Source organism: Chelonoidis abingdonii, chromosome 4 (assembly GCF_003597395.2).
Source record: "Chelonoidis abingdonii isolate Lonesome George chromosome 4, CheloAbing_2.0, whole genome shotgun sequence".
NCBI classification, from domain to species: Eukaryota; Metazoa; Chordata; order Testudines; family Testudinidae; genus Chelonoidis; species Chelonoidis abingdonii.
Window position 1 is genome coordinate 2,091,772 of NC_133772.1, and position 24,347 is coordinate 2,116,118.

The 24,347-nt window shown below is 47.2% G+C and overlaps 1 protein-coding gene across 2 annotated transcripts in view; it reads right to left on the reverse strand.

Annotated features, from left to right (window-relative positions):
• Window positions 1-8,537: 8,537 nt before the first annotated feature.
• The window catches only part of LOC116816147 (serine protease 27-like), a 21,311-nt gene continuing 5,501 nt past the window's right edge, over window positions 8,538-24,347 (reverse strand). Inside the window, exons 2-7 of one of the 2 annotated variants that reach the window (XM_075064733.1) lie at window positions 21,614-21,688; window positions 18,065-18,091; window positions 17,116-17,278; window positions 16,633-16,904; window positions 9,532-9,701; window positions 8,538-9,014 (exon numbers count right to left, since the gene is read on the reverse strand). In XM_075064733.1, coding sequence (XP_074920834.1) covers window positions 8,721-9,014; window positions 9,532-9,701; window positions 16,633-16,904; window positions 17,116-17,278; window positions 18,065-18,091; window positions 21,614-21,683 — 996 coding nt within the window. In that variant the 5' untranslated portion in view covers window positions 21,684-21,688 and the 3' untranslated portion in view covers window positions 8,538-8,720. Of the gene's footprint in view, window positions 9,015-9,531; window positions 9,702-16,632; window positions 16,905-17,115; window positions 17,279-18,064; window positions 18,092-21,613; window positions 21,753-24,347 lie in introns of those variants that run through there. The other variant, XM_032765167.2, reaches the window with a different exon arrangement.

Consider the following 24,347-nt stretch of genomic DNA (forward strand, 5'->3'; position numbering starts at 1 on the left):
AAACATCTTTTAATAAGGAATCTCACACCACCACTTTGATCATAAACCATTTTCCTTATGTGCAGATAATGGCACACCCATGAAATCTGACCTACCCACTGCTCTGAAAAGAAAGACCTGTTTCCATGAAAAAGTTCCACTTTTTCTCAAAAAATGAAAAGCAACATTTGGGGCATAAATCCACAAACTTTGTGAGGTTTTTTTTTAAAAAAAATCAAAATATGCCACTCCCTGCAAACAGTTCCCATTTAAAAAGTAAGCAGTCAAAGGTGCTGAGAAAAATGGCAGAAGTCTTTTTTCAGTAAAAAATTTGACCTTTCATTGAAAATACAAAACCCAGAAGATGTGGCCCAAAAACTTGATTCCACTCTTCTTCTCTGGTCCCAGTGCAGGACTCACACATTTTTCAGGAAAAATTATTCTCAACGTTTTAATTTCTCAGTTCTATTTCAGAATCCTGGATCCACCTTGAAATCCCAATTTCCTATTAAAACCCAATTTCCCATCAAATTCCTAATTCTGAGGAGAAATTTCTCACCCAGCAGGCAAATGTTGTGAGCATCTGGTTGGGTTACAATTCACTTGTGGCCTTCACCACCCCTATCAGATCAGAAAGTCAGGTGGTGCCCTGAGCTTTTCCAATCCTTTTATTAGTTGCTTCAGACAAGACATTGAATGCAAATTTATTTCACTGATACTGTTCTGAACAGAAGCAGCAGAATTGAGGAGGCTACAGTAATATTTCCCCTCTGATCTTCTCACTGGTGCTTTGCTATAGTTGTTATGTTTAACAGCAAACACACAGAGACATTGGATAAAGATGTAAATAGCCTGACTGAAAGGGTTGCAACATAACATGAATTTATTCTTTAGATTCCAGACCAATAACACACAAGAACTCCAAAACAGAGAGAGAGAAAACAGGCTGCTCCCTTAAAAGATAGAGAGGCACCACTCAATGCACCTTACTCTAGGCTGGCTGGCTGCAGAACTGACTCTGATCACAGGCTTCTCTACAAGCCCACAAAACCCTTCAAGAATTTAAATGGATTGATCAGAAGTTTAATAATGTTTTCAACGCACCACAAGAGCCATTCACACAGGGGGCTCTGCAAAGCCAAGGAAGTGCTTCTCATTGCCCCTCACAAGCTCCCAGCAGCTCCATCTGTGTTGGCACTAACTCTGGAGAGGTAAGCCAGCTCCAGGAATAATAACTATTAGGTTAATAGAGGCCCAAATGGCTCTGGGCTCATTCCACAAACCAGGGCACAGTTTCGGGGTGACCCCTTGTGAGGTCTGCTTCAGGAAACTCAAGGCCTACAGACTGAGGCCTGTATGATTTTAGCTTAGGGATACTAGGCCATACATATGCTTGACGTAAGTGACCAAAGAATGACCCTATGCTACAAGATTATGGGAAAAGATGTACCAATGGGTGACATTGAGAAAAATGACAAGATACCCGGTAGTCATATTTTTCTAACACATGTCCTAACTGCAGGGTGCAATATGTGCACAAATGCTAATGAGGTGTAGTCAGAATCACATTATAAAAAGCGAGTGCCCAGATTAGGAAAATTGATCTCCTTATGGGAAACTCCAGCAGGAACCATCCCTCTACTGAAAGTCAATCTGTAAGAGACCCATCAGACCCCAACACGATTGTTAAAGATTTGAGTATAACTATATTTGTAACTTGTGCATAGGTCTGTATAGAACAGGGCAGTGTAGGCTCCCATAACTGTGTGTAAGTCCAACTATCATTTTGGAAGCTGTCCAAAGGGGTGGAGTGAATGGAGTACGGAGACATTCTGGGAAGTTGCAAGGAATGTGTGGGAGGAGTTTGGGGAGGGCACAGAAAGCAGTTCTGTATTGACTGCAGTAGGAAGGTGGGTGTGAGCATGCATGTGCTCTGTCTGCAGCATGATTACGGACTTCAACCTTTCTGTTTGCTCCTCCATCACTTTTATCACTTAGTCCTGACCCTTTACAATGCTCTTCTCACTCTCTTTTCTATCCTGCCTTTCTATCTTAAATTTTTCGTTCAAGGTCTCTCTCCATTCCCTGTTTTCTTTCCTCAGACTCTGAGGATTAGGGCACCTCTTGGAACATATCCTCTTTGCTTCACCTTGGTCACTTCCTTATCTGGTAAAGGTGCACCGTCAGCGTGCAGGGGGTTCCCCTGAAGGCCACAAGAAACAATACACAGACGTTTAATTGTTAGTTCATGCAGAGCATTGAATGATAATAGTAAAATACACCTCTTATCACCTACCAGTCACTTTCTCACTGTCCCTTGGCAAGCACACATCTCAGGGAACACCCAAAACATGGTGAGTTTGGCCCAGGGGGAGCTGGGCATTCAAGATGGGGCAAAGGCTTTAGGGGTCTTTTTTAAGAGGATTGCTGTGGTCGACTAGAGACAATACTGAAACTTTGGTCCCCATTTTCCACAGATGGGGGCCATTGTAGCTGATATCTCTGTTATACCAATAAAAACTAGCAGGATCTTATTAAAGGGGACAAGACATTTGTCACATTTATTGTAAATACCATAATAAAATAAAAGATAACAGCAAACAATGTTGTTTGGCTACTTATTCCTATGATTATATATATATATATATAAATTAATAGTTTGTTAAAGCTAAAAAATACATTAGCTAGAGTCTCCCATTCAACAAATATCTATATCAAAATTCAGTACAAGTAATAGCTGTGTAGATATTGCTGATAGTTACGCAGCCTAAAACGTTATGTCGCTTGTGACAGGAATAGCTGGGCCAGGTACCTGTACAATTTTCTTAAGATCATGGAGAGAGATTCCGAGTCACGTTCGTCAGGTGCACCTGATGCTCATACTCTGCTTTTTACGCCTGGAGGCCTGTGGGAGCAGTAACCATAGACTAAATGAAAAGTCCTCAAGTCTTTCAGAGTCGCCAGCTGTTGATAGATTTTTCACGCCTCACTATGTTAGTTACATGGGTAGTTGCTTCATAGACTTCTGCTGTTGTTAAATTAAATCTAGGTACGGTTGGCTGGCTCCATGTTGGGCACTGGCAGATAATGTTTACCCCAATTAGCTCTCATTCTCTCATCCCTTCTTTTTTACAGGCTTTTAGTTTGGATTCAAAGTCATATAGGTCTTGCTGTGTCACGGCTGGCCTCTGGTTTGAATTGATCACCCGTCATTAATGCAGGTGTGACTTTCAGCTTGTACTTGACCTCGCTTGAGCTTTTGAATCTTCCTTCTGTTGTTCTTTTGTCCTTGTTCTGTTCATCTATAGTCGTCGTGGCAATTGTACTATTCTAAGACTATTGTTGTAATGGTGTATTGTGGTAAGTTTTTCTGAACGTCTTATAAGGTTGATTAGGTAGTTGAACTTTATTTAGCTCTCATCTCGAACGGATCATGGTGCTCTGGCAGGATCGGTTATATGTTAGTTTTATTACCATTTATGCATCTTAGAAATACTTGCCTCGAATTCATCAGAAAAATACATGATGACAATTATGTACTTTAGATTTATCACAATTAACAATGAGGGCTATGGCTGTCATCTCGTAAAATACTCATTCGCACTTAAGTTAGGATGCATGAGAGATTGAGCTATGTTGGTTACTAAAACAGGCATAGAGCTTGGAAGATAGGTTCTGTTTTCTAGAGATTCTGCAGACTCGTTGTTTGAAATAGTTAAAACTAATCATTCTCGCTGCTTCACTTAAAAGTGTATAGTACTCTGAGCAAGTTAGTGTGCAAATCGTCTTAGGCTGGCACTAAGTTTGAAGTGATCGGCTGTAAAAACATCAGAAAGTATTATCGTGAATAATGATGTGAATCAATAAACAACAATTATTCTGTTATCAAGATATCATAATCATCTTCACGACATATCTGGCTGTGCCCGACACAGCCCAGAGGCGCCTGTTTCTTTCTATACGCACGTGTCATGTGTGGCTCATCAGAGTAACTGAGGGTCCTATGTGGCTTGCCTGTTGTAACGCGCTCTAGGTCAGCTCACTGGGCAACAAGTGAGTTACGCCAGCCAAGTATTAGCAGAATTGCCGTAGATCTACTGGTGTATCGTTCGTACACTAAGGGCGGGCTAATATGGGACAAGAATATGCGAGTGCTATCCTGTCACCCGCAGGCAGCACCTTAGGCAGAGGAGGTATGTGGAGGCGTCCATCGTTTTTTCTATCAGTCAATGAGTAGAAGGACTTTCTCTAATTAGGACGCCGGCATCATGTAGACTGTAGATCGCGTTGTCATATATGCATAATGTGTGGCGACATGCTAAGACACAGGCTCATAATCTGTTCGTGCCCGCACTGCAGGTCGTCAGGTCAGAGCATAAAGCCTCTCGAGGCGACACTGACCAGAGCACACTTCCTACTAATTGTGCAAACATATCTGATGTCTAACGCAAATATCTACTTTGCAGTCACGTCTAGGCATTGTCCTGCATGATGATGGCTGACGAGTAGACACATGGAACTCACTCTACTATAGCAAACCAGAATAACCTGAGGCACAAGAGCATAAGCTGTAGATACACAAGGACTACAACATATATAATCTTTATCGTATGGAACTCTCCTCTATCTACTACAATCTGTATTTTCCTTTAAAAAATGATCCCATGGCTGGTCTTATTTGCTGGACAAGCTAGACCGGATAGCTCCGCTGATACAGAAGTTTAAGCTGAGAGACATAATAGATATGGGGCCAGTTTCCTAACTTGTCACATGCCCCATCTGTCAGCCTCTGAAGACCTGACAGGAAACAGGTCCTGCCTGTGATCTTTCAACTCTCACAAGAGTAAAGAGGCAGCAGGGTTTGCAAAAATGAAGGTTGGAGGAAGCTTTTACAAAGTGGAGTGAGTGTTTTAAAATGGGGTTTGAATTACAATATGGCTAACAGTGAACAGAAGTTACAATGTAGGCAAGTGTAGTGAATGGTGAACAGAAGTTACATTAATAAAGTGAACAATAAAAACAATTTTATTTATCAGTTCTACATCTCACTCCTGTGGGCAAGCAAGGGAGCATCTTCTACATGCATGTGGCTTCAGACTGGGTCCCTATGTGGCTTGCCTGTGTACCGCTCTGGTCCCCGCACAAGTGACTGCCAAGTGCCATGGGAAAGTTTCTTACAAGGGGGAAGGAACAAAGCAGCTCTGCCAAGGAGCCTTAGGCAGAGGATTGGAGAGTACCTCCAAGAAAGTTTCTTAGAGAGCTCTCTGGAGGGTTCCTGTGCAATCTCAGTTTGCATCAACGCACTGTTCTGCCCCACTGCTTAGCTGCCCAAGGGAATGCAGAGCACACTCAAACAAGCTAGTCTTGCACATTTCTATCTCTTCACCCTTTTCTGCAATATGCAGAGCAAAGGACTGCTCTACTTCACAGATAACTGAGCAGCATTGACTTAAAAAGATCACTTACCTGAGCCCTCTTCTTCTACATCATGCACACCAGAGTTGGACTGCTGGGACTGGCTAGACCACTCCAGAGTGGAAAGTAGCTCCTGATTCACTGCACCACCAGACAACCCTGCTGTGTGCTCCACGTTGTCCTCAAACCCAACCTCTTTGTCCATGACTTCATCCTCTGGGTTAAGTCCGCTGTCCAGTGCCTCCAGCTGCACTGAAGGATCTACAGGGCTCTTGGTGGTGGAGGTGGGGTCACTGCTAAGGATGGCGTCCAACTCCTTATAGAAGTGAAAGGTCTTCAAGACAACACCAGAGCAATGGTTTGCTTCCCTTGCCTCCTGGTATGCCTGCCTCAGCTCCTTTATCTTTGTTCAGCACTGGACCATATCCCATACATAGACCTCCAACAAGGAATGAGAAATCTTCCTATAGGTATCGAAGCACCTTTGACAGGTTGGGTCACAGAGACTCCCTTGGGACTGCCACCCGATGTGCCAAGACTACCTCTGAGTGCATTTTCCCTGCCAGCCTGGGACTCCAGAACCCTGCCTTGTTTGAGCCAGACATGCTTGCCTGCTGCAAACACAGATCCAAGTCTGAACCACGTCCCTCACAAGCTTCAAGCTTAACTGAAAACAGCTTATGAAGTGTTTTTGTCACCAGCACTCAGATGCCCAGCTCCCAGTGGGGTCCGAAACCCCAGATAAATCTGTTTTACTCCGTATAAAGCTTGTAAAGGGCAAACTCATAAATTGTTCTCCCTCTGTAACACTTATAGAGAGATATGCACAGCGGTTTGCCCACACCCCCCTGCCACCAGGGAGGGGGGCTCATAGGGCACGGCCCTGTGAAGAGATCCAGAGGGCCCAGGTGTGGGATCGGGAGGGATCACCCTTCCGCAGGTAAACCTGAACGGTGGGCAGTAAGGCTGCCCTCACCTCCTGAAGAACACTCCAGGGACTACGAAGGGTGGAGATCACCATGCGCTGAGCAAGCACCAGGGGATCCCCCCAGGCTCCCAGGTTGTAGTCCAAGAGGCCTCTGATTCTGGTGACTCCTGCCAGGACCAAGCTCTGGCGCACCGAGAGGGACTCCGCCACCTGCACACCGAGCTGGGAGTTGTGTAGCAGAGGGTCTATGAGGAGATCCGCCCCCTCGGTGGCTGCCATGGTCCTAGTTGCTGATAGCAGCTTCCAGGTCTGGAGGAGGTCCTGGTAGAAGACCAGCAGCTCAGACAGGGCTCGTGGAAGACCCCTTGGGTGGAGAAAAAAGAGCTGCCGGTAGTATCGGAGCCCTCAGAGGCGGCAGAGGAAGGCGTGCGCCAACGTGCTCCATGCCAGACTACCTGCACCATAAAGGAGTCTCTGCAGGGGCTGGAGGTGGAAGACATGGACCTGGATGTGGAGGCAGACCAGGCCCTGCCCTACCTCCTCCAGGGGAAGACTCAAAACCCCCACAGAGACCCAGTGCAATCTCAGTCAGAAAAACTCCAGGGCTGTCCTCTGGAACCTGGCCAGGATACCCAGGGCTGGGCTCAGGGTGTTCAGCCAGTGCCAGAGCATGGACAGGACCAGCTGGTTTAGCACCAGTGCCTTCCCCCACAGGGAAAGGTACCGGAACAGTTCTGTCCACCTCTGCAGCTGCTCAGACACCCTGTCCTCCAAATCCTGCCAGTTCTCCAGTGGAGAAGGATGCGTGTCAGAAAAGAAACACTGAGATAGAGCAGCAGACAAAGTGCTCTACTGAATGGCTTGAAGTGTGGGTGGGAGGGAGCTCGTCTGCCACCCATCCTCCACCGTCAGGCCGGAGCTCTTGACCCAGTTGACCGGGCGAAGGAGGACTCTGAGTAGGTGGCCTGCCAGTCCTCCACTCTCACTAGGTCTCCCGGATCCTAGACCACGAGGACCACATCGTCGGGGGACACCGACAGGACCAGCCACAGCTCCAGCTCACAGAGCACCAACCCCATCAACCTCCTACATAGGAGACAGAGGAAGGGCTCGATCGCCAGAGAATACAGTGGCCCGACAGTGGACAGCCGTGCCGTACCCCTTGCCCAAAGCTGATCAGTTCCGTCAGGGTCCTGTTGAGCCAGACCAAACACTCCGCGGAGGCGTACAGCACCTGGATAAAACCCACAAACTGGGACCTGAAGCCAAACACCCACAGAGTGCCCAGAAGATACCTGTGATCCATCCTGTCGAACACCTTCTCCTGATCCAGGGACAGGAGGGTGAACGATAGACCGTCCCTACACCCAAGCTCCAAGAGGACCCAGACCAAACAAAGATTATTAAAGATGGAACAGCCTGGGATGGTGTATCTCTGGTCTGGATGGACCACGTCTGCCAGCATGGACCCCAGGTGCAGCGAGATGCCCTTCGCTATGACTTTGTAATCTGAGCTGAGGAACAAGACGGGATGCCAGTTCTGAAGGTCGCGGAGGTCCCCCTTCTTAGGTAGCAAGGCGAGCACAGCTCACCTGCATGACAGAGGGAGGACCCCACTCCCCAAGGAGGGGCGGTGGAGGCAGGTATGTTAGCCCTAGAATGAGAAAGGCCCTTTTCCCTATATGCTGAGAAGGAGTTACCTCCGCTCAGTTAGGGACACCAGTGGCGGCTGGGAGATCGACTGCTCCAGGGTGAGAGGCTGCTCTCCTCCCAGCAAGGGAAACAATCAAACTGAGCTCCTGTCTAGGGAAAAGGCTGACACCCCGAGGTCAACAACAGGACAACACCTCCCAGCCAGGGTTTAGCAGGCCAAAGCTCAAATCACTGAGCTATCCCTTACCCCTGAAAGTGAGCGTATGCAATCAGTTTACTCAGTTGCTTATCTGAGCCCCACCCCCCCCTCCCGTTTTTATAGCCCAGTACATCTTTGCAAATAATTCTTTGGAAAAGTAAAACCCAGCCCAACCCCAGGCTGTCTTCTTCCCTACTTGTCGTGTGAGGTTTGCCTCCACCCCTTGTTAATTTGCTGGGTCTGCGGGCTGCTTGTATGGAAATGGAGGTAAACACACAGTCCTTTCTTTGAGATAGACCTATTTAATAACTCCCCTGCTACACCTGGTTTGAACACATTTTAGTGACCATTAATACCACATACATCACACAAGGATATGAAAGACCAGAGAATTTTTAGTTTTCAAATGATACCTCACAAGGAGTATTTTGCACAAGCATTGTTACAATAGTGCGTAGGGTGTGATTACTGGAGTCTAGTGTCACAGGTGACATGGTCTCTCTGCTCCAAGGGCAAGGAAGGGCTGGTGTGGGATGGGGACCCAATCTAGGAAGGGATGGGTGACAGGATCAGCCACAGAAACACAGTGAGGGGAAGGACCCTGAGAATGGTGGCAGAGGGACCAGTCCCAGTTGGAGTAGCATTGTCTGAAGTGAAAGTCACATCAGGCACGTTCGCCTTGATCCAATCGTTGTGGGAATTCAGGCAGTTGTAGACCCCAGGATAACCGGGGACAACACTGGTTACCCCATTCACTGTCCTTGATACGAACCAGCTCGCAATCCCAGCAAGGTACCAGGTCCCGTCCTTCTTACACACCAGGGGTCCTCCGCCATCACCCTAGAGAGTGGGAAAGAAATGCAGTTGCAGGGGAGGGGACCAGTCTCCATTGTCCACAAGGGCCATGGTGGAGTCTTCATCTCTTGATGGCTTCACATCCCCACTGGCTGCCTTTCTGGGAGATGCTTTACCCAGATGCAAGTCCCTGAGCTCAGTGAAGGGGTAATTGAGTGCAGTTGTGGTCCATGGTATCCAGGAGGTCAGATTGGATGGGCTGACAGACCCTGCTGACTTTATACTCTATGGTCACATCCTCAAGCCAACGGGTGTCTTGTCTGAACACTGGGGAATGAAGTCAAGGTTCAGTCCCTCCCTCCAGGCCCACTGTTTGGTGGGTCCACCTGACACGACATTGCACCAATAGGGACAATGGGCCAGGAAGAATAGGGTCATCACTATTGGTGTGGGTTTGTACACTACCCAGAAGAAAGGGAACTCTGATCTTTGGGTGGGGGTCTGTGTATTGCCCAGCACAAAGGGGGTCTCCCACTCTCAGTCAGAGTCTAGAGAATCTCACCCAAGCAAAGCCTTTATAGCCTTCTTTGGGCCCGGCACACATCATGTCCTCTTTGATGGGGTTGTCGCCCTCAGGCTTTCGTAATGCTTCCCGAATGTGATCATTGCAGACCATGGTGTTTATGGTGAGCACCTCCAGCTCCTGCAGCGTCTCCGCTAGGGAAGAATTCACTGAAACGAAAGGCCCGAGGGCAGGGTGACTCCCGCGGCATGAGTGGAAGTCACATAAAAAGCTGTCACATTAAGGGTCTATAAGAAGTTCCCAGCTCTGAGAGAGGAGTGGTGTCTAGGTGGTTAGAGCAGGGGGCTGGGCTCTAGGTCTCCTGGGTTCTAGCCATAGAGTGGGATTGAGTGGGTTGTGGGGTGCAGGTAGCCAGCTTTAACACCTGCTAAAGGCAATAACCCATATTTTAGGGGTTGCTCTGCTCATCTTTTCATCCCTGAACTGATTTAGGAGCTTAAGTCTTATTTTAGGCAGTTGGGGCCAGATTGTCAAAGGGAGTTGGGCACCTATGGACACAGGAAGGCACCCAGTGGAATTCTGGAAAGCTCTGAGGCAACTACAAAAGCTGGCACTTTGCAACAAAACTCTAATGGAGCGTCAAAGAGAATTGGGCACCTTACCTGTGTGGCTATGCTTGAATACCCCATTGGTAGCCTGGCTGCACTTTAAGTGCCTAAATCCCTTTGACATTGTGGCCTGTAGATGCATTTGAAAATTCTGCCCTTTGCTTACACACCAATTTGCCCTGGTTTGGTTCAACGGGTTTAAATCTCTGAGCAGATGCTGCTCAGTTCCAGGCCAGTGCTCCAACTAAGTGTGTGATTTGAAGCTGCTTGGTGCCAGCTGCTTGGCTGACTTGGACAGTGCTTCCTGTTGGTCTTCAGCCGGCATCAGTAAATATACAGGTGCAAACTAAACCAAGAGGAGTGGTTTGATACCCATATTAGGACACACACACGCACCCCTCAAACATGCACATCCATTCATTGTACCAGGAATTAAATCCCCCATAACCTAAATGAAAATATTACCCATCAAATTATGATTATTGTTAAGAGCTTTTGGATTTTCATCAGTTAAAATGTTCGCAGTTGTGCAAAATTATAGGGTTAAGCTTTTTTCATTTTTATTTATTATGGGGGGAGAGCTCAGGCAATAACTATTTAATGCCAGTAGTGGTTGAGATTCAAAGAATTAAAGCTTTATAACCATTAAAACACAAATTATCAATATCCCATGTCAAAAAATACAAAGTAAATAGCCTTCAATCAAATTCTAATAAGTTCTCAAACCTCATTATTCTTTGCCTATCTATTAATTTCGATTATTTCCAATAGAAATGTTTTTGTTGGTTTGTGTATGTAGAGTGAAATCAACACTGACTTATAAACTAATCATTCCAGACCTGTGTATAATGATGCCTGTATAATTGTTCAGCTTGATACCAGTCAGTTCTGTGTTCTTGGGGAACCAGGGCACAGCATCCAGCTTGTCTGACTCATGAAAGACATTCCCCACCCCCACCACCAGTCTCTGCTTGATCCAAAACCGATCAGAGAAAAGGTTTGCAGAGAGCAGTGAAAGGCGTTGAGAGACACACCTAGACCCCTCCGACAAGGGTGACACAGTTAAGGCATCTCCATTACCATACAGAATGGAGAACAGGGAACCACACTGAACTCTGGGACCAGAAAAGCAGGGAAGCACTGCATCATGGGGGATCTCCATGATGGAGGTTGTGGAATCTCCATCTCTGGAGATATTTAAGAGTAGGTTAGATAAATGTCTATCAGGGATGGTCTAGACAGTATTTGGTCCTGCCATGAGGGCAGGGGACTGGGACTCGCATGACCTCTTGAGTCCCTTCAGTCCTAGCAGTTCTATGAATTCTCTGCTCAGTCTTAATGAACCTACAACCTGCCCACACCCAGCTCAGCAGTTATCAGACCAATTCTAGTAATGAATCCTTGATTGATATTCAAATTACTTGAAGCAGCCTAAATTTCATTCTGAGCTTCCTGGAAGCAACCACCACCACAGCGAAGAATGATCAGCTCCTATTGTCAGCCTAAAGAAACCCTTGAGTCATTCAGTTTACCCATAAACAAATCTAGTGTTCTCCTTGAACCATTGTAATTTTCTCTACAAAAAACCCTACTATGCCCAAAGAAGGGTTCTGATTGATAGACCCAAACTCTGCATTCAGTTTCCACTGGATTCCATCTCCTGATGATGTGCTGGCTGGGATCTGCCTGTCTCCAGCCCTCATGGAGCCTGAGCGACCACCAGCACCTGGAACTCGACCAGTTCAGCCCGGTGGAGTGGTGAGATCCCTCTGTCTCTCTCTCTCTGTGTTTTCTTTTCTACCTCAGGTATTACCTTTATAATTTAACTTTTATTGTTTTTATTGTCCTTGTGCGGTATCCCAATTATTATTCAATAAATAACTTTATGGTTTAACGCGGTTGCTTCTCTCTCTTCTTGCTGAACTTTACTCTTTTCTGTTTTTAGCTTCCCATTCACTCTACTAGCAATGTCTCTCTACCTAACTAAAGATCCCTAGTGCCTAAAATATCCTGGGGGTTTGCTCACTTCAAATGAGTTTACTACCAGCACAAGAATGTACATGTGAAAATGGGGGATACGGCAGGGCCTGTGCGAACTACCTTGTGATGATATAAGTAGGGGGCAGCTGAAATGCGTTTGCTTGGCCCACCAATTGAGTACAGGACATATAGGGGTCAGCTTGACAGTGCTGGATTGACCTGGACCACTCTCAGGCCTACATCACCTACAGGATTAAATTCGATTAGCTTAAACCGATTTATAAAACAATATTATAAAGTCGATGTGTGCATCCACACTAGGCACATTAATTCGTGGTGTGCGTCATGGTCTGAGGCTAGCGTTTCGATTTGGAGCGGTGCACTGTGGATAGATACTGTATAAATAATAGAGGCAATAACGTCGATTTGCTCCACAACTTAACCCTAATCTGATATAGGTAATATCGATTTTAGTGTTACTCCTCTCGTTTTGTAGGAGTACAGACATCGATTTAAAGAGCAGTGTAGTGTGGACGGGTGCAGCGTTAAATCGATTTAACACTGTTAAAATCGGTTTAACAGAGTAGTGTAGACCAGGCCTCAGATTTGCTCTGTTAGTGTGTGTGTGTGTGTGTGTGTGTGTGTGTTCATCTAGTTCTGGGACTGGAGGAACCCAGCCCTGGGGAACCCAAGTCCTGCAGGGTAGCTCCACTGGGAGTGGACTTGCAGCAGGGAGAAGTAGAGCTCTATATGAGAACACAAGTGACACAAGTAGCACATTAATAAAATTACAGAACCACCCCCCAAGAGAGTAGCCGTAATAAATGAGCGTACCCCAAAGTAAGGGGCACATCTGGTAACAAGCTATAATTGTATAACTGTGTGACAGTACAACTGTGGCTGCTTAACCATGAGAACGGCCGTACCAGGTCAGACCAATGGTCCATCTAGCCCAGTATCCTGTCTTCCAACAGTGGCCGGTGGCATTCAGAGGGAATGAACAGAGCAGGGCAAATTATTGAGTGATCTATCCCTTTTGTCCAGTCCCAGCTTCTGGGGTTGAGTTCCGCTGCTGAACTGTGTGTTGTGTGAAGAAGTATTTCCTGTTTCTTTTTAACCTGCTGCCTATTAACTTCTTTGGCTGATCCCTGGTTCTTGTGTTATGTGAAGGGGTAGAGAGCACTTCCCCATTCACTTTCTCCACACCAGTCATGATTTTATACACTTGGTGATGGGGTGTGCATATCACAGTTGCCCGGCAAGAGCTGGAGGTGGCCAGATGGGCCTAAGCTACTAATTAGGCTGAAAGCCAGGGAGTTAATTGATGAGGAACAGGCTCACCTGGACAGGAACAGGTGGGGCCTGTCAAAAGCCAGGTAGCTGGCAAGAGGTGAGAGCATCTGTGTGATGGGTGTGAGCCCCAGACTGGCCCAGCAAAAGCTGGGGGGCAGCAGATGGGCCCATACTACCAATTAGGCTGCAAGCCAGGGAGCTAATTACAAATTAAACAGTAATCAGTCACCAGGATCAGATGGAATTCACCCAAAAGATCTGAAGGAACTCAAATGTGAAATTGCAAAACTATTGACTGTGGTATGTAACCTATCATTTAAACCAGCTTCTGTACCAGATGACTGGAGGATAGCTAATGTGACGTCATTTTTTTAAAAAGACTCCAGAGGCGATCCTGACAATGACAGGCTGGTAAGCCTAACGTCAGCACCAAGCAAATTGATTGAAACTATAGTAAAGAATAGAATTGTCAGACAGATAGATGATCACAATTTTGGGGGGAAGAGTCAACATGGTTTTTGAAAAAGGAAATCATACCTCACCAATCTACTAGACTTTTGAAAAGGGGTCAACAAGCATGTGGACAAGGCTGATCCAGTAGTTATAATGTACTTATATTTTCAGTAAAAGCAGCAAAGAGTCCTGTGGCACCTCATAGACTAACAGACGTTTTGGAGCATGAGCTTTCGTGGGTGAATACCCACTTCGGATGCATGCATCCGACGAAGTGGGTATTCACCCACGAAAGCTCATGCTCCAAAACGTCTGTTAGTCTATGAGATGCCTCAGGACTCTTTGCTGCTTTTACAGATCCAGACTAACATGGCTACCCCTCTGATACTTATATTTTCAGAAAGCCTTTGACAAGGTCCTTCATCAAAAGCTCTTAAGAAAAGTAAACTGTGATGGGATAAAGGGGGGAAACAAAGGGTAGTAATAAATAGTAAGTTTTCAAAATGGGGAGAAGTCAATAGTGGTGTCCCCCAGGGGTCTGTACTGGGACCAGTCCTATTCAACATATTCTTAAATGATCCGGAAAAGGGAGTAATCAGCGAGGTGACAAAATTTGCAGATGATACAAAACTACTCAAGATAGCTAAGACCAAAGCAGACTGCAAAGAGTTGCAAAGGGATCTCACAAAACTGGATGACTGGCAACAAGATGGCAGATTTGAAATTCAGTGTTGATAAATGCAAGTATGCACATTGGAAAACATAATCCCACTCATACATATTGTGGCAAATTGCCGGTACTGTTCTGCTGGGTCTCGCACTTTCTCTTCTCTGGGGTAGGTTCAGGCACTATTGCTTGCCTCTGAACCAGTTCTTAATCACTCCTAGTGTCCTTGGAGGCAGGGAGGTGGAGGAGGAGGGACCTGGGCCCGCCCTCTACTCCAGGTCCCCAACCCAGGGGCCCTGTGTGGTGGTGAACCACTTGACTAGCGTTTCTTCCCCTGGGTTACTTCCCTCTCATACCCATCAGCTTGTGAAGGGCTTCTCGCCGTCTTTCTATACAAGCCTGGCCCCTTACCTACGGTTTCTGTTGGGCTTCCCAAATCCACCGCAGCACTCTCCAAACCTTCTATTTCTCTCTGGACAAACTCTTCTCTTCTGCAATCTGCACTCTCTCCAATCCAACCTTTCTCCTTCAACTACCATCCCGTCTGACTGAAGCAGGGTTTTTATCCCATTACTGGGTCAGGTCTCTAACTGGAGTCAGTGCTCTAACTGAGTCAGTGCTCTTTCAAGTTGCCACAGCTGTTCTAGTTAATCTAAAGCAAACCTTCCTCCCTTGGCAGGGAATAAGGCCCCCTGCTAACACTCTTATGCTGCCCTCTGGCCATGCTGTATCACAATATAAAATGATGGGGTCTAAACTGGCTGTTGCCACTCAGGAAAGAGATCTTGTAACTATTGTGGATGGTTCTCTGAAAACATCCACTCAATGTGCAGCGGGAGTGAAAAAAATGAACAGAATATTGGGCATCCTTAGAAAAGGGATAGATAATAGGACAGAAAATATCATATTGCCTCTCTATAAATCCATGGTATGCCCACATCCTGAATACTGCGTGCACATGTGGTCACCCCATCTCAAATAAAAAAATTTGGAATTGGAAAAGTTTCAGAAAAGGATAACAAAAATTATTAGGGGTATGGAACAGCTGCTGTGTGAGGAGAAATTAATAAAACTGAAACTTTTCAGCTAGGAAAAGAAACAACTAAGAGGGAATATGATAGAGGTCTATAAAATCATGAATGGTGTAGAGAAAGTAAATACAGAAGTGTTTTTTCCTCCTCATAACAAGAACTAGGGATCACCAAATGAAATGAGTAGGCAGCAGGTTTAAAACAAATAAAAGGAAGTATTTATTCACACAACGCACAGTCAATCTATGGAATGCTTTGCCAGAGGATGTTGTGAAGTCCAAGACTATAACAGGGTTCAAAAAAGAACTGGATAAGTTCATGGAGGATAGGTCCATCAATGGTTATTAGCCAGGATGGGCAGGGATGGTGTCCATAGCCTCTGTTTGCCAGAAGCTGGGAATGGCAGACAGGGGATGGATCACTTGATGCTTCCCTATTCTGTTCATTCCCTCTGGGGCACCTGGCACTGGCCAGTGTCAGAGACAGACACTGGGCTAGATGGACCTTTGGTCTGACTCAGTATGGCCATTCTTATGTAATTGATGAGGAACAGGCTATCCTGGACAGGAAGAGCCGGGGCCTGAAGAAAGCCAGGTAGGTAGCTAGCTAGAGGGGGCAGGGCAGCTGGTAGGACAGTGACTCAGGGCACTGGAGATGCCAGACAGACAGCTGGTGCAGAAAGACTGTGATTTCCCTCGAAGGTGGAGAGACTCAGTGACCTGGCCGTAGGGCGAAGCCATGGACTGGAAGCAGCAGTACTGAGAGAGGTCACATACAGAGAGAAGATGAGGGCAGAGACCTCTGAGCAGGGAGTAGCTGAAAGACTGAGCTAGTCCCCAGACAGACCAGCAGGAGGCACCACAAGCGGAGAGGGAACCGCATCACAGATCTCCATCAAAACTGCACCATATACCTGTAATTGTACAATCTTAAACCATGGCTGAATAACGATATAGCTGTAACGGTGACTGTTTAACCACATAACCCTACAACTCACAGTCTGTCTGTGTACATATGACACTGCCTTCTCCCAGCCTGTAACCTTCATTTGGTGCTGGGTCCTTTTCATACCCTTCCCTCCCTCTTAAGAGCTACAAGTCTTACTCACTTTGTGGGGAAGTGTTCCCCCAGCCAGTCACCCAGCAGGTGTCCCCAGCAGGCACAGGGACGGAGGCGTCAAGGAGACTCACGGGGCTGATGGTGGCCGTGAATGCAACCGGATTCCTCAGCTCCACCAGGGCAATGTCGGCCTGGTGAGTGACACTGTTATAACTGGGATGGAGGATGATCCGCTTCACCAGTGCGAACGAATGGAGGCGGCTCTGACCAAAAATCTGGTTTTCACCCAGCTGTACCCGATACAATGCATTGGCTCCAAACCTGGATGCAAGAAAATCTGATTAGGGAAAAGCCGCCCAGCAAAGCCTTAGAGGGACAGCTCACCTGGTGCTGAGAAACAACCAGCTCTGGGGTGGAGCAGCTGGGGAACAGCCACACAGCCACACTGTGCAACAGGAAGCCAGTGAACAGGAAAAGGGAATTTCTCCAGAACAGCCGCAGTCACTGTCTCTGCCCTGCCTGGGGTACTCACTGAGCGAAGCAATGAGCTGCTGACACCACCCAGCTCTCGGAGATGAGCGAACCGCCGCAGATGTGGAAGCCATTTATCTGCACGCTGACCTGCCAGGGCCAGGCCCCGGCCTTGGCATCTTGACCACTGAAGATGCGCCCTGAGACCAACAGCTTGCCAGAGACTGGGAAGAAAAGTGGGGGAAAATGTTATCGCTGGGCAAGGGAGCTAAATTGGGGAGAGTGTCAATAATTATTAGCATGCCCTGAAGATAAGAGAGCAAATCCTTCCCTTCCCAGAGCCAGGAAAAGAACCCACCAGTCCAATATCCCAGCACCCCCTGCTCTAACCTACCAGACCCCAGTTCCCTTCCCAGAGCCAGGAAAGAGCACAGGAGTCCTGGCTCCCAGCCACATCCTGTTTCCACATCTCCAGGGCAGGGAACACTGGTGTTGTGCTGTGGGACCTTGCCTGTGTCATTCCAACTCCCACAAGCACTGTGACACTTTTCAGGGTGATCCACAGTGTCCCGGTTGCACCACTACCCTCTTCTCCCAGCAGGAGGGAGCCCTTGCTGTGCCCACCTGGGGCAACTCTCCCAGCCACCAGCTGCTGGCATCCCAGGTGCTCTGTGAGCCCTGCTCTATCCCTCTGCAGGCAGCAATTTATGCATCCAACTCAGTTACACTCCAGTGTCCAGTCCCCTGTCTTCTGCACACCCGCAATGCACAGCAATCCGCTGCCTCTATGGAAACAGCACCCCCACACACACCGCTCGCTGCTTTCCTCTCACAAACCTCTCATTAACCACCAGTACTTAGACATTATGACAGAATATACCCCTGGGTCTGCTACTGTAATAATCTCTGCACAAAGTTAGCCATGTGAGGTATCGTTTGAAAACTCAACCTAATCCTTATTCCAAATGACCATGGCAGATAAACCTCACATGTTACTGTGGGTGTCTTACCTGCCTGATTCTGACTTGCTGGAGCACCTGTGGAGCAAACGAAGAGAAAAGAAAGACATTAGTGTGTGTCCGTGGGAGAGGGAGATTATACAGTCATTCCTGGTGTCTGACACGATGTGTCCAGGGGAGTGGGTGCCACTAGCTTCACCCACAGTTCTGAGGTTCCACCTGTTATGCTTATAAGAAACACACGGGGTTTTCTCAGGGGAAAAGGCAATACATTGTAGTGAGGTCGACTGTCCAGCCCCAGACACACAGGAAGAGGGTGGCTCCACCCCCTCATGGGTGGAGCCCTACCCCTAGCTCCACCCCCTGGAAGCCAAGGGGCGGGGGCGGAAGTATAAAAGTGGGACCCAGAAGCTTAGTCGGGGGCCAGCCACTGGAGGGAACAGATGCTTCCCCTGAGCTCTTGCGCTGGGAGGTGGCAGCAGGCCTGCAGAGTGCAGACCGCCTGGAGCCCTGGATGTCCCGGCCCCGCAGGAGACAGACGACTGGCCCAGACAACCCGGACCCCTGGATGTCCCGGCCCCGCAGGAGACAGACGACTGGCCCAGACAACAGCCGGACCCCTGGATGTCCCGGCCTGCGGAGACAGAACGAACTGCCCAGAAACCACCATATCCTGGATGTCCCAGCCGGCAGGAGACGACGACTGGCCCAGACACCCGGCCCCTTGTCATAACAGATATCAGAAAAGTTAATACACAGTAAGTACTTTATATCTCTTGAACTATAAAGGGTAACAATAGTTCAGTAAGCCCTGGCTGTCACCTGACCATAGAGACCCAATCACGGGGACAGGATACTTCAAATCTGGAGGAGGGAAGTTTCTGTGTAGTGCTGTTGTTTTGGTTGTTGTTCAACTCTGGGGCTCAGAGGGAACCAAGACGTGCACAGGTTTCTCTCCAATCTCCCTGATACAGGTTTTTTAGATTCCAAATAGTGAGTACTAGGTTAGATAAAGGCGAGTTACAGGCTTATGTTTGTTTCTTGTTTGCAAAATGTGCATTTGGCTGGAAGGAGTTAATGTGCATTTGGCTGAAAGGAAAGTTCAAATTTATGTATTTTGGCTGGAAAGGATTTCATTGTACTTGATACTTAGCGAGAGGGTATTACCATGCCTATAGCTAAAATCTGTTACCTATTCATTTAATTACAAGATAATTTTTTTCTCTCTTTAATTAAAAGTTTTCTTGTTTAAGAACCTGATTGGTTTTTTTTTAATTCTGGTCAGACCCCAGGGGAGCGGGGTCTGGATTCACCAGGGAATGGTGGGGGAAGGAGGGAAAGGGGGAAGAGAGAGGTTAATTTCTCTCTGTGATAGATACTGTCTCTCTCAGGGACAGTCTGGGAGGGGAGAGAGAAGGAGGGGGAAGGTGCATTTCCTCTCTGTTTTTAGATTCAAGGAGTTTGAATCACAGTGATCTTCCAGGGTACCCAGGAGGGAAGCTGGCAAGGCAACGGTGGGGGAAAGTGTTTACTTTCCTTGTGTTAGATCCAGAGGGTCTGGGTCTTGGATTCCGGGCCAAGGTTTTGGGGGGACCAGAGTGTACCAGGCACTGGAATTCCTGGTTGGTGGCAGCGCTACAGGTCCTAAGCTGGTAATCAAGCTTAGGGGAATTCATGCTGGTACCCCATCTTTTGGACGCTAAGGTTCAGGTTGGGGAACTGTACCATGACACCCCTGGATGTCCCGGCCCCGCAGGAGAGAGACGACTGGCCCAGACAGCCCATACCCCTGGATGTCCTGGTCCCGCAGGAGACAGACGACTGGCCCAGACAACCCGGACCCCTGGATGTCCCGGCCCCGCAGGAGACAGATGACTGGCCCAGACAACCCGGACCCCTGGATGTCCCAGCCCCGCAGGAGAGAGACGACTGGCCCAGACAACCTGGACCCCTGGATGTCCTGGCCCCGCAGGAGACAGACGACTGGCCCAGACAACCCGGACCCCTGGATGTCCCGGCCCCGCAGGAGACAGATGACTGGCCCAGACAACCTGGACCCCTGGATGTCCCGGCCCCACAGGAGACAGAGGACTGGCCCGGACCGCCAATTGTCCAATCCCGGCAGAACTGCTGTTGGCAACTGAGGCCCCCGCCATTCACCTCACCTCAATGGATCAGCATGTACCCTTGGAGGGGGAGCATGGAAGTGGCCCACGGGTGGTAGACCCCTGTCTGGCTGCAACGCTGGCAGAGGGTGAGTCTGCGTGTTGCAGCTTGGATCCCCGCTGACGCAGTGGAGTGGGAGGTCCTGCGTCCCCCCTGCCACCCAAGCTGTGGGTGACAGTCTCCCCCTCTCTCAGGCTAGCCGAATGAAAGCCTGAGTTAACTGATTCTGAGGGCAGGTTGGAGCTGAGCAACTTTGTTTACCTCCTGGCCCTGAACCAGAGCCTGGACTATGTGAATATTTGCTGCTCCACCAGCATGCAGGCCTGAGCCAAGTGACTGTGCTTTCTGCCCCACCCTGCACCAGGGTCTCGGCTGACTGACTATTGCAGCGCCATCTGAGTGCAGGCTGGAGCCATATTTTGATAGCCCTCGCTGATTTCTCCCACACACACAGCAAGCGAAGTCCAGGGACCGAGTGAGGTGGACTGGCCCTTCCCAGACCCAGCTGGCAAGGTACCTTGCCTTCAACCTACTACAGCCACATTTATTGAAGATACGACAATTTGCATATGCATTTAATTACACCATATACACACACACTGTTTTGCTAGTCGATGTTAAAGTCACCGGTCCGGAATTCGTGGCCAGCTAGGTTGATCACGGGTAGAGAGGAACCGGGTCTGTCAGTTGCGACACGATGCTCTGGGGAAGTCTTGGCAGGACGAACCCAAAGTTTAATGGCAAGGTGCCCTGTTTACATAGTGATTTTTCTTCATTGGGACCAATGAGTTTTGCACCGTGATGCTGTAATCAATTGTTGTTTGATGAATGCTTGGGTTTTTTTTTTATTATTATTTTAGTTTTTTTATTAAGTTTTTTAGGGAGTTATTTTACGCTGGGTTTGATTACAGCTATTTTGTCCCCATTGGTAGGTGCCTGTCTCATTTTCAGAGTTGTTAATTTGCCCTTTTTTGACATTTCAATAGGGGTGTATTGCAGCCTCCTGGCACCCCTGCGTCGGTTTTTTGTTTCCTTCCTAGAACATTTGGTCCAGTAATGGCCTTTACGCTTATATCTTAACACACACATTCCTTATTCACACACAAAACAAGATTAATTTACACAAAACATTTTATACAAAAATATGAAGTTGCAATGCAAAAATCCAGCAACAATAATTTCATTCCTTTCCTTATTTTAAAATGCTACAACAAAGTGGTGACCCTAAAAGGTCTGGTACTGCTTGAAATCAACCCAGACACAAATTCTGGCTCATTCATTTTTACCCATGGCACATTAGGTTATTCCTTTCTGTTATTTAAAAAGGGTAACATACAAACATAAAATCCTACTATTACACACCCACTCTCCTGAAGCAGCCCTGCTATTCACAGCAACAGCTAAAAGTCTTAGTAGTGTCGCTATTCAACTCACCATCTGTAGGTTCCAGAGTTAACAATCCCCGCTGATCTGAATGGGGTGGCTCAGGAGTGAATGCAGACATATGGGCTAGATGGGAAGAGGTGTCTATGAAGCGTGAAGGTGTTGGATCCTCCTGTTATTCACTAGCTCAGTTCCCTTCTCCCCAAGCCAGTATCTCTCTCCCCTCCCCATAGGAGGTAGGGCCCCGTCTCCCATCTCCACTCCATCCCACACTCACCCTGCACCAGGCTCATCGCCAGCAGTGCCGCGGCCAGGAGGGAGCAGAGATTCCCCATGATCCATCCTCGCCTGGTCCTGTCTTGGCCAAACCCAGCTGGATCCATCGCTCCGACCAAAACCCTAATGGGAAAAGAATGTGGCAGGGCAGATTTTTATAGACAGGACTTCTGCCTCCACCCTCCCCAGATCTAGAGAGAATGAGTTACTCAAGGAACTAAATGCGGCTAAATTCTGCACGCAAACAGGGTGTGACTGTTCTCGTTCCGCTCTATCTGGAATTTCCCCAATATGGACGTTCTCGAAACTAACAAAAAAGTGCAATGGCCAAGGTTACCTGGTATGATTTTCATGTTACTGTTTTACTAGCAACCAAATGTGCCAAGAACTGCTGGCCAAGGACAGTGCCCCAGCACAGCTAAGGTTGTAATGGAGAGGAGATTAGCATGAGCGGGTTCAGAGATTCTAAGGTGGGCAGGCACCATTGTGATCAGTCGCACCCCTGGTATAACACAGGCCAAAGAACTGCTCCCAAATAGCTATAGAGCAGCGATTTTAGAAAAACTGCCTATCTTGCTTTAAAAAATGTCAGTGTGGGAGAACCTAACATAACCCTTGGTATGTTGTTCCAAAAATTAAGTACTCTCACTGTGAAAAATGTACAATTTATTTCCAATCTGAATTTGGCTAGCATCAAGTTGCAGCAATTGAATCCGCCTGACTGAAGAGCCCATTATTAAATGTGTTCCCCATGTGGGTATTTATAGACTGGGGTGAAGTCACCCCTTTACCTTCTTAAGCTAAATAGACTGAGCTCCTTGATTCATAGAATATCAGGGTTGGAAGGGACCTCAGGAGGTATCTAGTCCAACCCCCTGCTCAAAGCAGGACCAATCCCCAGCTAAATCATCCCAGCCAGGGCTTTGTCAAGCCTGACCTTAAAAAGTTGTAACGATGGAGATTCCACCACCTCACTAGGAAACCCATAACAGTGATTCAACACCCTCCAAGTGAAAAAGTTTTTCCTAATATCCAACCTAAACCTCCCCCACTGCAACTTGAGACCATTGCTCCTTGTTCTGTCATCTGCTACCACTGAGAACAGTCTAAATCCATCCTCTTTGGAACCCCCTTTCACTCTCTCACTCTCAGGCAGGTTTTATAATATTTAAACATTCTCATAGTGTTTGCTTGCACCCAGTTTACCATGTGATCCACATCCATCTGAATCAGTGATCAGTCCTCTTCCTTATTTACCACTCCCCCAAATTTGTGTCATCTGCGATCTTTATCTATCATTTTTTCTTCCAGGTAATTGATAAAAATGTTAATAAAATGTTGACGCTACACCCCATAGTCTTCATAGAAAAATGGTTATAATATGATTATAGCATATCGAAGATGTATTTTATGCAAGATGGATCTTCTGAAATATCATTGGAAAGGTTATGATTTGCTGAATATGATTATCCTAGATGTATGCAAGTATCATTTCTGTATCTGAAGTTAGGAATATTGACTATGTTTACACCTGGGGAATGCCCACCGGACAGAATGCAATCAGCCTGGATGGGCCATTAAGGGAGCAATAGGCCTTTGAAGATGTTAATCTACCACCTTCCTGAGAAGCTTCCTGGGATGCTAGAAACAACCTTTGACTCATGGCTGCTTTGACGCTGCAGGGTCATGTGATCAAGTCACCTGGTACTGGATTCCATGATAGAATACCAGTATTTTTCCACTGGGGGTGGAGGGGAACCACACTGGCAAACAAAGGGTTCCCACCATAGTTAAAACCTATTTAAGACAGGAGAGTGATTTAATCAGTCTTCACTCTTCACTGAATCCCCACCCACGGTGACTGCTGGAAACATCTAAGAAACAAAGACAAAATGGAGGGAGAACAGGTAAAGGTATCTGGCCTGTGAAAGAAATACCTAAAACAACATTTAGGGTGAGAAATTTCTATTTGTAACCCATTTCTTTCATGTATCATGCGTAGTTCGTGTGTTTGTTTTATTTGTTCAGTGATCTGCTTCGATCTGTTTGCCATCCCTTGTAACCACTTAAAATCTATCCTTTGTAGTTAATAAACTTGTTTTTGTTTTCTCTAAAACCAGTTTCTGGAATTCATAACTGGGAGGGGGAGAATCTGTGCATATCTTCCTCCATATGGGGGGGTAGTGAATTCCATGAGTTTGTGCCGTACAGTTCTCTGTGCAGAGCAAGACAATGCAATTCCCTAGCTGAGTGTTCCCTTGCAGAGCTGATCTCACTATCTGTGTCTCTCTGCAGCTGGGTGGTGGCCCTGTAGAACTGATAAATGAAATTGTTTTTAATTGTTCACTTTATTAATGTAAGTTCTGTTCACCATTCACTACACTTGCCTGCATTGTAACTTCTGTTCACTGTTTGATTTTGTATTTCATATGACTTGGCATTGTGCCTCTCTCATACAACTTTGTATTAGAAAATTGGTAGAAAACTTTGTATCAAATGTTATAGCCCC